We start from the raw sequence: 12,918 nt of genomic DNA, 5'->3' as shown, positions 1-12,918 counted from the left end.
CTTATTTTACTCTCCCAAAAGCAGTGTGTGAGAGTTTGGACTTTTCCAACATCCTCATTAACATTTGTTTAGCTGACTTTTTGAGTCTATTCTTCCTACTGGGTATGAAATGATTTCTTATCATGGTTTTTACCTGCATTTCCATGATGACAAGCATCTTTTCTTGAATTTATTATTCATTTGCATATTGTCCTTGGAGAAATGTCTATTCAGATCATTTGTGTCTATTTTTAAATTGGTCTATTTGTCTTTTTATTATTGAGTTTTAGGAGTTTTGCATATTCTGGATATAAGGTACCTTACCAGATATATAATTTGCAAATATTTTCTCTCAATTTTCTTGTTGTCTCTGCACTCCTTTTTTTTTTTAATATAAGTAATCTTTTAAATTTTTTATTTATTATTTGACTGCACTGGGTCTTAGTTGAGGTAACCATCTCTGAGTTGCAGCATACAAACCCTTAGCTGCAGCATGTGGGATTAGTTCCCTGACCAGAGATTGAACCTGGGCCCCTTTCTTGGGAGTATGGAGCCTTAGCCACTGGACCACCAGTGAAGTCCTATCTTTGCATTTCTTTTTTTTTTTTTTTGGATGGTTAATAAATTTTATTGACTGCCCTGTTTGGAGTTGCATGGAATGTTCCAGAGGTTTCACAGAGTCTGGACCCATCACCCCAAACCTTCTGGAATTTTCTATCCATCTCCATGTTCTGGGGCCCCTAGGGAATATTTTCGTCTGTGATCTTCATCCACAGAAAACAAACTTGAGAGGTGTATGTCAGAGTCAATGAGAAAGGCCCTGGACATCACAGACCATTAATGCATTTACAAACAAAACCCCAAAGAACCCCAACCCCATTTGATGCAAATTTGGATGAAATCTTGCCTCACAGACTGTTCTGTCCCAACTCTGGTTGAGAATTGCCAGTCTCTGTACCTTTCACTAAGCTTCACTTCCTGTTGTTTGTGCTTTGAAAAGAACAGACTTTCCCCACCTTGTTTTCCAAATATGAAACATAATAACATTAAATGTTCTTTTAAAAAGTACACATGCCCCTCCCTTCAAACCAAGGCTTGCTGAGCCCAGCAGGTCTGAACCAGAGAGAGCATAAAGCCTTACCACTGAATTACATGGGTCACTGCAAAGCCATGCCAAAGAACTTGTCCCCAAACTCCAAAGCTAGAGAAAAGACCAAGTTGAACCAGCTATGGGTTTATCCCCAACTTATACAAGAATTGCACACAAAGACTGTGTGGAGGAATTAGTGTTAATATAGCAAAGCACCTCTGGCCTTGTTTGGAAGCTAGACTTAGGTCCTGACTCTTGTAGTAGGTCTCCTGCACAGATTTTCCTATCCCATGGCTTTCCCCTCAACAGTGCATACACACTTAGTTCCTACCATTTCACAGCTAATCCACACCCTGTGTGCAGAGATTCAGGGTTAAGAGGGCTGGATTACAACAGCTCTAGCAAGTGATCACCCACTGTTTAGCACCAGTTAGGAACAGAGGAGGGGGAAAAAAAGAGGGGAGGGGGACGGGGGCATAGGTTCGATCCCTGGTTGGGGAACTAAGATCCTGCATGCCTGAGCTGTGCAGCCAAAAAGAAAAAGAAAAAAAGGCTTCGGTCAGTCAGCTCTGAATAAGGAAGTGCATTTCTACATGTCCCTCCTCTCCCTCAATAATCTTGTTTACTCAAACTCCCCCAGTTCCCGCAGCCTCAAGTAGCCATGTTTCAAGGACTTGGCTTGTGGGGCCTGCGATAAGCATTACCAGCAGAATGGGAGGCTGGGCCACTCTCAGGCGACTCTTACCTCCGCTTTTGTTGCTCTCCTTCTAGGAAGGGAGGAGCTGCACAGTTAGCAATGAGGCTGGCTGGTCAAGGGATGACCAGGTGCCAGGCACACTGGCCCAAGGATAAATCTGGCTCTACCGACATCAATATTTTAATCACTGAGCCTACTAGAACATGGATAATCAAGTATGACAGATCTCGAAAGAGCAAACAATTTGCTCCCCTGCCATCATGCCCACAGATGAATTTCTGCAAGATCATATATATTTGATAAGTATGGGCACAGGAAGGCTCATGACCTTGCTTTCTTTCCCTCTCCCAGAGGCCACCAACAGAAGGCGGAGTAGGATCTGACTACCCAAGAATGGCCAAGTTTCCACGGATCACATCTTTACCCTACATCGGGTCTCACCTGTGGCTTGGGGAACTCACAGAAAGGCAAGTTTCCTAAGACCCCAGATTTGTTTGTTTTGGCAGTCACAACTGGTCACATTGCACGTTTCAAGGTTACACAGGAGCCCCACGCTACACACAAAGGGCAGGGGCAGACGAGTCTCGCCCGGAGCTTTACAAGAAAGCCAGAGCAAGTGTTCCGGAAGTTAACAACATCTGGAAGCAGGCACCCCAGGGCCTCCAGAAAACCCCTCACTCTCGGGCTTTCAAGACTCTTAATGAGGGGCATGTTTTCTCGAGCATCAAAAAGCCTCCTTTTCTGGAGCAGGGTGGGGATAGGGACGCGCAAGTCAATGGCTAAGCTGGCCAGGTGTGGAACAGAAGGGGGAGAGCAGTTCCTTCGGGCCCCAGCAGAGGTAGACAATGTGAGGCAAGGGGTTCAAGATGACACGCAAGGCCATTGTCCTGGGGGAGGGGGCGGGAGGGTGTTGGCTGGGGGCTGCTCCCCTGCCCTCCACTCTGAGATTAAATACGAGAGCTCACGATGAGGAAGACGGTGAGCAGAACGAGAACGAAAGCCAAGTCTCGGGTCTCGTCCCAGCGTAAGCCTTTCTTGGCCCGGTCCTCCTGCATCTTGCGGAAGGCTTCCCGGCGCGCCCTCAGGCGCCCTTCGCGCTCCAGCTGCTCACCGTAGTGCGCCTGGTAGAAGGCGTCAAAGTCGAACATGGTGCGCTTGGCTCCCGGCGAGGCCGGACCGCGGCCGTGGGCCCGAGGGCCGGGCGGAGGAGTACGGGGCTTCTCGGGGTCGGTGGCGGGCGTCTTGAAAGGCCGGACGCCCGGACCGCGCAGGTCCTCGTCGCTCAGCAGGCCGCGGTCATACTTGCGACGCAAGGTGGTACTGCCCAGCACCACGTAAGCCTGGGAGATGCGCGTGAAGCGCTCGGCAGCCTCAGCGCTCCCCGAGTTGCGGTCCGGGTGGTAGAGGAAGCTCTGCCGGTAGTAAGCCGCCTTGATTTGCGCCTGCGTGGCCGTGGGGGAAACGCCGAGAAGATCATAGAGCGCCGTGCGCGAGTACGGGCGGTCGCTCCGGGTGTAAGTCCTCACTTCTGGGCCCAGGCCCGATCTCGGGTTTTGTGGAACCCCCCGGGGCTGCCACAATCTCCACAACAGTCGCGACCACCTCAGATCGCGCCGGGCTGCCATCTTGAGTGAATCTCTGCATTTCTTGATAGTGTTCTTTAAAGCACAAAAGATTTTAATTTTAATGAAATTCAAATTATCCATTTTTTCTTTTGTTGTTTTTGCATTTGGTGTCAAATCTAAGGATCCTTTGTCAAACTCAAGTTCATGATGATTTTCTCCTGTTTTCCTCTGAGAGTTGTGTTGTTTTAGCTTTTAATTTGAGTCTTTGATCCTTTTGAGTTAATTTTATAAGTATTAGTAGTATGATGTAAGGATTCCATTTCATTCTTTTGCATATGGTTATCTAATTTTTGCAGCATGACGTGTTGAAAAGATTATTCTTTCCCACATTAGTCTTGGTGTCCTTGTTGAAAATTAGCTGATTACAGTCCCATGAGTTCATCTCTGGACCTTAATTCTGTTTCACTAATTTACGTGTATATCTCATGCCAGTACCATACTTTCTTGATTATTGTTGCTTTGTAGTAAGTTTTGAAATCAACAAGTGGTGAGTTCTCCAACTTTGTTCTTTTTCAAGAATGTTTTTGTTCTCCTGGATCCTTTGAACTTCCATATGAATTTTAGAATCAGCTTATAAATTTCTGCAAAAAAGTCATCTAGGATTCTGATAGGAATTGTGTAGAATCTGTAGATCAATTTGGGGAGTAGTGCAATCTTAACAATGTTAAACCTACCAATACACAAATAAGGATGCTTCTCCAATTACTTACACCTTCTTTAATTTCTTTTGAGAATGTTTTATAATTTTCAGAGTATATGTTTTACACTTCTTTTTGTTAAATTTATTCTATGGATGCTATTGTAAATGGAATTGTTCTCTTAATTTCATTTTTGTTTTTAGTTGTACATGTATAAAAAATACAATTGATTTTTATGTATTGGTCTTGAATTCTTCAAACTTGCTGAACTTGTTTGTTGGTAGATTCCTTAGGATTTTCATATACTTCAAGATCACGTCATCTGCAAAGAAAGATTGTTTTACTTCTTCCTTTCCAAATTGGATACCTTTTATTTTAATTAAGTACCTAATTGTACTTGCTAGAATCTCCAAAGTTGAGTAGAAGTGGTGAGAATGGATATCCCTGTCTTGTTTGACCTTTAGGGAAAAACATCCAGTCTATCACCATTAAGTATAATGTTATCTAAGGGGTTTTTGTAGACACACTTTATCAAGTTGAGGATATTCTCTAATATGTTGTGTTTTCTATGATGAAAGGACATCAGATCTTTTTTTTTTTTGGGACATCAGATTTTATCAAATGCTTTTTTTCTTGCATCTAGAGATGACAATGTGTTTTTGTCTTTTTATTCTATTGATACAGTACGTTACATTAATTGATTTGAGAATGTTAAGTCAACTTTGCATTCTGAAATGAATTTCATGTGGTCATAGTGTACAATTCTTTCTTACATGCTACATTTGGTTTGTCAGTATTTTGTTTAGGACTTCTGTATCCGTATTCTTAAAAGATACTGGTCTGTAGTTTTCCTCTGATGTCTTTGGTTTTGGTATCTAGATGATACTAGTCTCATAGAATGAGTTGGAAAGTGTTCCTCTCTTATTTTTTGGAAGGATTTGTGTGAAATTAATATCAATTCTTCTTTAAATGACTGGTAGAATTTAGCAGTAAAGTCTAGGCCTGGGCTTTTCTCTGTGGTAAGTTTTTGATTACTAATAGAATCTCTCTACTTGTCATAGATCTATTTAGACTGACTATTTCTTCCTGAGTTTTAGTAGTATGTCTTTCTAGAAATTTTTCTATTTCATGTATATATTCTACTTTATTGACATACAACTGTTCATAGTAATCCTTCCTTGGTGTCATCTAATGGATTTTGGACTGAATTGTTTCAGAAAGAGAGGGGAAGAAGTGAGAGAGATGAGAAGGGAGAAAGGAGAAAAAGGAAGAGGGGGAAAGAGAAGAGGATATTTGTTATAAAGATGCCCTGAATAATGTCTCCCACTGTGTTCTGCACTCTGCTCACTACTCAGCTAGTGCCACTTGCCAATTCCCCACCCCCAAATAATAATATAGTATATATTAAGTGTTTATTATATGCCAGGTAGAGGTCTAGAGACTTTACACATATAATTCATTTAATTCTTATAACAACCTCATAAGGTAACTATTATTATTTTCTCCCCTTTACAGAGACTGAGTATAGAGAGGTTAGGTTACTTGCCCACAGCCTCATGGCTAGTTAGTAAAGTAAGGATAAAATCCCAGGCTGTTTGCCTCCAGGACCAATACTCTTAATCCCTACACTTCACTAAGAAAAGCTTAGAATTCATTTGCTCAGCTCTGCTAACCCCGAAGGAGGTACGTGAGAACTTGAAATACAGCGATTTTTTTGGTAACCACTGACAACTCTAAATGCTTCTTGATAAGGAAACTGTCCTATTCATCTGCCTTCAGCTCTTAGCACATAGAGATTTAGTTCAATAAATGAACTAAAAGATCTCCACTGGCTGGCTAGTATTAATGCCATAGGGCTCTTAGGTAACAGGGTTACCACAGATGATTCCACTGGCCTAATAATAAGAATCATTTTCTGAACAGTGAAAACAAGAACACAAATATCTGTAGCTATATACACAGAAGAGCTGATCAAAGATATTTGAAACTCCATAATCAGATTGATGAGATTTATTTTTACTTTATCCTGATCTTGGTATAGAAAGCCTATACCACCGGTTTAAGAATTGGCCTAGGGGCTTCCCTGGTGATCCAGAGGTTAAGAATCCTCCTTGCAATGCAGGAGACACTAGACCGATCCCTCCTCTAGGAAGATCCCCCATGCCTTGGAACAATTAGGCCCACGCACCACAACTACTCAGCCCTCAGGCCACAACTACTGAAGCCTGTGTGTCTAGAGCCTGTGCTCTGCAACAAGATAGCCATTGCAACAGGAAGCCCAAGCATTGCAACTAGAGAGCAGCCCCTGCTCGCCATCAGTAGAGAAAAGCCTGCACGGCAATGAAGACCCAGTGCAGTCAAAAATAAAACTAACCAAATAAATAAATAAAAATCTTAAAAAATAAGAATTAGTCTAATGAAGGACACACAGAATCTATGCAAAGACAATTACTGCACTTCACTGTCAGAAATTAAAAACTGGAGTAAATGGGTAAGTATATCATGTTGCTGATTAGGTAGACTTTATGTTAAAGAGAACATAATAATAAATAGGAATAATTAGGAAAGAAGATCAAGTAATATGTGCAGTGATTCTCAATTTTGCCTACATATTAGAACCACTTAATTTATAAATGAAAAAAAAAAAATTTAGGTTGGAGTCCCACTGCAGACCAATTACATAAGAATCTCTGGAAAACAGTAGAAGTGATTCTAATGTTAGCTAGGGTTGAATACGTCTATGATATAAAGGAAAAGAGAAAATGGTTTAACTGAAGTACCTGCCTTAATAGAATTGAAAATAGAAAGTATGACCCAGGGAACTCCCTGGCAGTCCAGTGGTTAAGACTCTGTGCTTTCATTGCCAAGGACACAAGTTCCACCCCTGGTTGGGGAACTAAGATCCCATACATCTTGCAGTGTGGGGGGAAAAAAGTGTGACCCAAATCTGTCTAAGCCAGGTAAAATAAAAATAGTATGAAAATAATTTTTTATTCACTAAATGTTAAAAAATACATTTTGAGGAAAGAGGGGTGGGATGAATTGGGAAACTGGGATTCACATGTATACACTACTGATACTATATATAAAATAGAGTTTATTCCCTTTTATTGGTGGATAGTCCAGAAGCAGGAGCCCCGCAGGCAGCCTGCTTGGGCTTAGCCATACGTTAGCCGCCTCGTGGGGACTGGCTGGGCAGAGGCAGTGAGCGGTTGTGTGCAGCCCACAGCCCAGCGCCCACCACTGTCACAATGGGCTGCTCATTCCTAAGCCAGGGAAAGAGAGGTGCAGCCAGCGCAGCCACCAGCCCAGATAGCAGATTTCTAGATTTCAGAGAGAAATATCAGCAACCTCTGATATGCAGATGAAACCACCCTTATGGCAGAAAGCGAAGAGGGTATTCCCTTGATGAAGGTGAAAGGGGAGAGTGAAAAAGCTGGCTTAACACTGAACATTCAAAAAACTAACATCATGGCATCCAGTCACATCACTTCATAGCAAATAAATGGGGAAACAATGACAGACTTTATCTTCTTGGGCTCCAAAATCACTGTGGACAGTGACTGCAACCATGAAACTGAAAGATGCTTGCTCCTTGGAAAAAAAGCTATGATGAACCTAAACAGCATATTAAAAAGCAGAGACACCACTTCAAAGACAAAGGTCTGTATAGTCAAAGCTATGGTTTTTCCAGTAGTCACGTACAGATGTGAGAATTGGACCATAAAGAAGGCTGAGCCCGGAAGAATTGATGCTTTTGAACTGTGGTGTTGGAGAAGATTCTTGAGAGTCCCTTGGACAGCAGGGAGATCAAACCAGTCAATCCTAAAGAAATTAGTATTGAATATTCATTGGAAGGACTGATGTTGAAGCTGAAGTTCCAATACTTAGGCTACCTGATGCGAAGAACTGACTCATTAGAAAAGCACCTGATGCTGGGAAAGACTGAAGGCAGGAAGAGAAGGGGACGACAAAGGATGAGATGTTGGAAGGCATCACCGACTCAATGGGCATGAGTTTGAGCAAACTCTGGGAGATAGTGAGGACAGGAAAGCCTGGCATGCTGCAGTCCATGGGGTCACAAAGAGTTGGACATGACTTATAACATGTTATAACTTATAACAACAAATAAAATAGAGAACTAATGAGAACATACTACATAGCACAGGGAACTCTACTCAATGGTCTGTGGTGACCTAAATTGGAAGGAAATCCAAAAAAGAGGGGATATGTGTATATGTATAGCTGATTCACTTTGCTGTACCGCAGAAACACAACATTGTAAAACTCCAATGAAAATTAATATAAAAGAAAGGAAAATAAATTTCTCCATGTTTAAATGTATCATAATAATTTGCAAATTGGTTTAAAAGTATTCAATTGGAATAGTTTAAAATCAGTTTTAACACAGATGATTTTGTGAAATGGGAGTGGCTTATTTAAAGGTTAAGGAGGTGGTACCTGAGCAAGTAGATTTATTCCTCCAAAATTGTTCGGATTCCCAGAGTAACAAAAAGGAAAATAGATCTAAAACTGGATAAACTGTTAATGGAAAGGGTATTCAAAAGTTGGTTGGCCGTTTAATTAAAGGCCTTATCCAAATAAAGGATCAGGTTTTTCCCCCAAAAGACATGTCTTCTCTTAGCAATACCATGGCAAGCAAAGGAAAAAAAATTACACTTCTGAAACATTTGCCCCACCAAATTTGAAGTGGAATCTGGGTGAAAGAATTTGTTCTTTATGGTGAGAATTATTTTCCCTAACCCCAAAGAAAGAGACTGAGAGAATGCTCGCTTGTCTTCAAAGGTGAAGGCCTCAACCCCAGCTATCTGTCAGGCACTTCCAGAATTCTCTGCCATAGACATGGTTAAGTGATGTATTGGGTCAACTGAAGATTCAGAGGACATGAGGCTGCCCAGGGTTGTAGGCAATGCCTACCCTGTTTTTTCTTGGGAAACAGGATTGCTTTACTTCCTTAAGGGAGTGAATTGATTGATTTCTGGCATGTTTCTCATTTAAAAGCCCAAACTCAACCTGGATGCTAATCTGAGTCTTTCCTTGCTGGAACTGAAGTTCAGACACCATGGGGAGTTTCTCCCAAGAGGCTATCCAGCACATCCATGGTGCTCTCAACAAAAATATGAGAAAGTATTGATTGGATGAAGAAAAAATATCCTAAGGTCAATGGACTATTTAAACAAGATACTGCTTGGCCACTGACTGACTGGAAATGTTCTTGATAGACTCCTTTGGTTCAAAAGAACTTTTTTATATCATGTGGGGATTTATCATAAGGATGCATCTGCCGAGAAATCTAGAAAATGCCAATCAACCAGGTCTCATGGAGAAGAGGGACCTGAACATAAATGGACCTCACAGCCAGAACCAGGATCCAAGGCAGCTCTAAGGAACTGAGAAGCTGTGATGGTGGGTTTTTACTCTTGGGGCCGATCATTCATGGGTCTCAGCTATTCCCCACATTCTCTGCTTCTCTGTTTCTTTACACCTTTCTGCCAGCTCCAACTGACATTCTCTCTTCTATTTTGTATATTTTTCTCTGCTTCATGGTGTGCATCCTCATATGCGTGCGTGCTCAGTCATGTTCTACTCTTTGCAACCCTGTGACTGTAGCCCACCAGGCTCCTCTGTCCGTGGGAATCTCCAGGCAAGAATACTGGAGTGGGTTGCCATTTCCTCCTCCAGAGGATCTTCCTGACCCAGGGATCAAACCTGTGTCTCCTGCGTCTCCTGCATTGGCAGGCAGGTTCTTTACCACTGAGCCACTTGGGGCCCCTGCTTTTTCAGAACAGTGGGCTTTCCTGGCCCCTGTTGTACCTCATCACCACTATCCTTCAAGCTTTACTTCCCACTGCTAAGTACATCATTTTCTCAGTATTTCTCAGTTCAGAGCCTTGAAGAATTTGATTGTCCTGATCAACTTTTTGTTCTAGGACTTGTCACAGGACACTGGCTAGCTTAAGGTTTGTTGGTTCTTAGGTCAATCGCTCAGCCCTGATCCAATCACCATGGTATAAAGTGGGCTACCAAGGAGTGCTCTTTAAGTGGGAGCTATGAGCCAGAGTTGTCCCTAGAAAGGGCTCTGGTATGGTATCTGATCAACATGACAAGTATATGGATGAGGAGATGGATGGATGGACAGGCAGACAGGAACATTTTGTCCTCAGAAAGGTAAAGAACAATTGATTAGGGAAAGAGAGAAACTTAATGTGGGTTGAACAACTGAGCAAAGAGAGAACTGTATTTGCATGATGGAATATTTCAATGAGGTCTCACTTCAACCCAGTGGTGCCCTCAACTTGTCACTGTACTCAGAAGCTGGGAGCTAGCTGAGGTCAAACCTCTTATTAACATTTTTATTTTCCTCCCCAACATAATGCTGTGGGTAAACTAGGCTTTTTCTAGAAATGCTGTCGCTATTAGGAGAGATCACTTTAGACCTTTTTGGGTTTTTTTGCTCTTCAGTGTTTATACTCAACTAAATAAGTTTTTTTTTTTTTTTTAAAGAAACAATCAAGGCTTATCTAGAAGGCTAAATGCACACAGAAATCATGAGTAACAAAAATTATCTCTAATGTATTTGATCAGATCACCCATCTCTAGGCAGAATGTTCATTTTTCTTAATTTGAAATGAGACCACAACTTTGACTAATCTCCCAGTTTACAAGTTATTCCTGGATGGTCTTATGTAAATAGTGTGTCATGGAAGCAGAGTCCACTGCAGTAGCACTAGGTATATTATCTCTCTGTTTCCCAAACTAGTATGTTTGGAGCATAACTTGAAAGAGACTGACTTGTTAGAAAACTTTTTTTTTTTACCATGCTGCACCACCACATGTGGGATGTAGTTCCCTGACCAGGGATGGAAACCGCATCCCCTGTGGTGGAAGCTCAGAGTCTTAACCACTGGTCCGCCAAGGAATTCCAGAAAACTTCCTTTTAACTATACGTATTTGATACATTTCATTCTCTAATTCACTTTTCAAAGATCAACAGCATTATAATATTCTCTTAGCTAAACAGTCATTTGCAATCTCCATTTCTGATTTCTTGCTTTTCAGTGGGGAGGGAGTGGAACTTTATCACCTCTTAGCACACTATATAATTGTTTTCTATTGTTTGTCTCCCCTTACTACATGAAGCTCTTTGTTGCTGTTCAGTCACTCAGTTGTGTCTGACTCTTTGTGACCCCATGAATTGCAGCATACCAGGCTTCCCTGTCCTTCACGATCTCCTGGAGCTTGCTCAAACTCATGTCCGTTGTCTTGGAGATGCCATCCAACCATCTCGTCCTCTGTTATCCTCTTCTCCTCCTGCCTTCAATATTTCCCAGCATCAGGATCTTTTCTGAGTAAGCTCTTTGCATCAGGCAGCCAAAGTACTGGGGCTTCAGTTTCATCATCAGTCCTTCCAATGAATATTCAGGACTGATCTCCTTTAGGATTGACTGGTTTGATCTCCTTGCAGTCCAAGGGACTCTCAAGTCTTCTTCAACACCACAGTTCAAAACATCAGTTCTTTGGCTCCTAGCTGTCTTTATGGTCCAACTCTTACATCCATACATGACTACTGGAAAAACCATAGCTTTGACTAGACAGACCTTTGTCAGGCAAAGTAATGTCTCTGCTTTTTAATATACTGTCTAGGCTTGCCATAGCTTTTCTTCCAAGGAGAAAGAATTTTTTAATTTCATGACTACAGTCACCATCTGCAGTGATTTTGGAGCCCAAGAAAATAGTCTGTCACTGGTTCTTTGAGAAAGAAAGCTCTTTGAGAGCAAAACATTTTTTTAGTATGTTTTGTTCACTGATTAGTAGTGAAACTGATTAGCACTATTAGCATTGGCTAATAGTGCCTAGAATTTGAATGTGGAAGGCACTCAAATACTTGTTAAAAGAATTTGCAAATGGGTTATCATTGGTATTTCCTTTATGGTTATCTTCCATTTTGCAGTGAAAGGGCCAAACTCTTCTCTGAACTTTTGTACCTTGTTTTTTCTCTCTTTCTGGCTAAATCTTACCTATCCTTCAGGGTCTTCCTTGGTGGCTCGGACAGTAAAGAATCTGCCTGAAGTGCAGGAGACCCAGGTTTGACCCCTGGGTCAGGAAGATCCCCTGGAGAAGGGAATGGCTGCCCACTCCAGTATTTTGGCCTGGAGAATTCCATGCAGAGAGGATCCTGGAGGGCTATAGCCCATGGGATCACAAAGACTCAGACACAACTGAGTGACTAATACTTACCTATCCTTCAAGCAACAAAATCAATACATTGTTGTAAGGCAGCAACTACATGCAATACACTGTTTCAGCACACAAATCAACTTTCAAAAGCAATGCACCACCTGTTTCTTAAAAACTGGAGGCTTTAAATGCCATTCATCACAAACTAAACACACTAATATTCATTTACACTAAAAGACATCCATACCATAATTACATTTTCATAATATTGGAATGATTCAAGCATCCTGCTAAAATTGGATTAGCTAGACAGTACTTTAGAGCAGACGTGAAATGCTGGAAAGGCTGTTATGAATCTTTTCCAATGATTCTGGTTCTGAATTCCCTGTTGGACAACTTTGTTGAGTCTTATTTTTATTCTTGCATGAATCCATTTAATTCACTCATACATCTAATAATTATTAAACATCAGCTGTCATGTGGGTTCTTCAGTAGCTCAAACAGTAAAGAATCTGCCTGCTATGCAGGAGATCCAAGTTAGATCCATGGGTCAGGAAGATCCCCTGGAGAAGGGAATGGCAACTCACTCCAGTATTCTTGCCTGGAGAATTCCAGGGACAGAGTCTGGAGGGTTCCAGTCCATGGGGTTGCAAAGAGTCAGACACAACTGAGTGACTTTCACTTTTTTCA

General features: G+C 41.7%; 1 protein-coding gene across 1 annotated transcript; it reads right to left on the bottom strand.

Moving 5' to 3' along the window:
- Positions 1-2,713: 2,713 nt before the first annotated feature.
- On the bottom strand, positions 2,714-3,396 carry LOC133073962 (dnaJ homolog subfamily C member 30, mitochondrial-like). Its single transcript, XM_061167941.1, has one exon. It carries the CDS (start codon positions 3,389-3,391, stop codon positions 2,714-2,716), a length of 678 nt encoding a protein of 225 aa, XP_061023924.1. The 5' UTR covers positions 3,392-3,396.
- Positions 3,397-12,918: the final 9,522 nt, after the last annotated feature.

Source organism: Dama dama, chromosome 19, assembly GCF_033118175.1.
Source record: "Dama dama isolate Ldn47 chromosome 19, ASM3311817v1, whole genome shotgun sequence".
Lineage (NCBI taxonomy): Eukaryota > Metazoa > Chordata > Mammalia > Artiodactyla > Cervidae > Dama > Dama dama.
This window is presented reverse-complemented; position numbering and strand designations above follow the sequence as displayed.

Coding starts and splice junctions, on each gene's coding strand:
- LOC133073962 (XM_061167941.1), bottom strand. CDS start 3,391: ATGGCAGCCCGGCGCGATCTGAGGTGGTCGCGACTGTTGTGGAGATTG.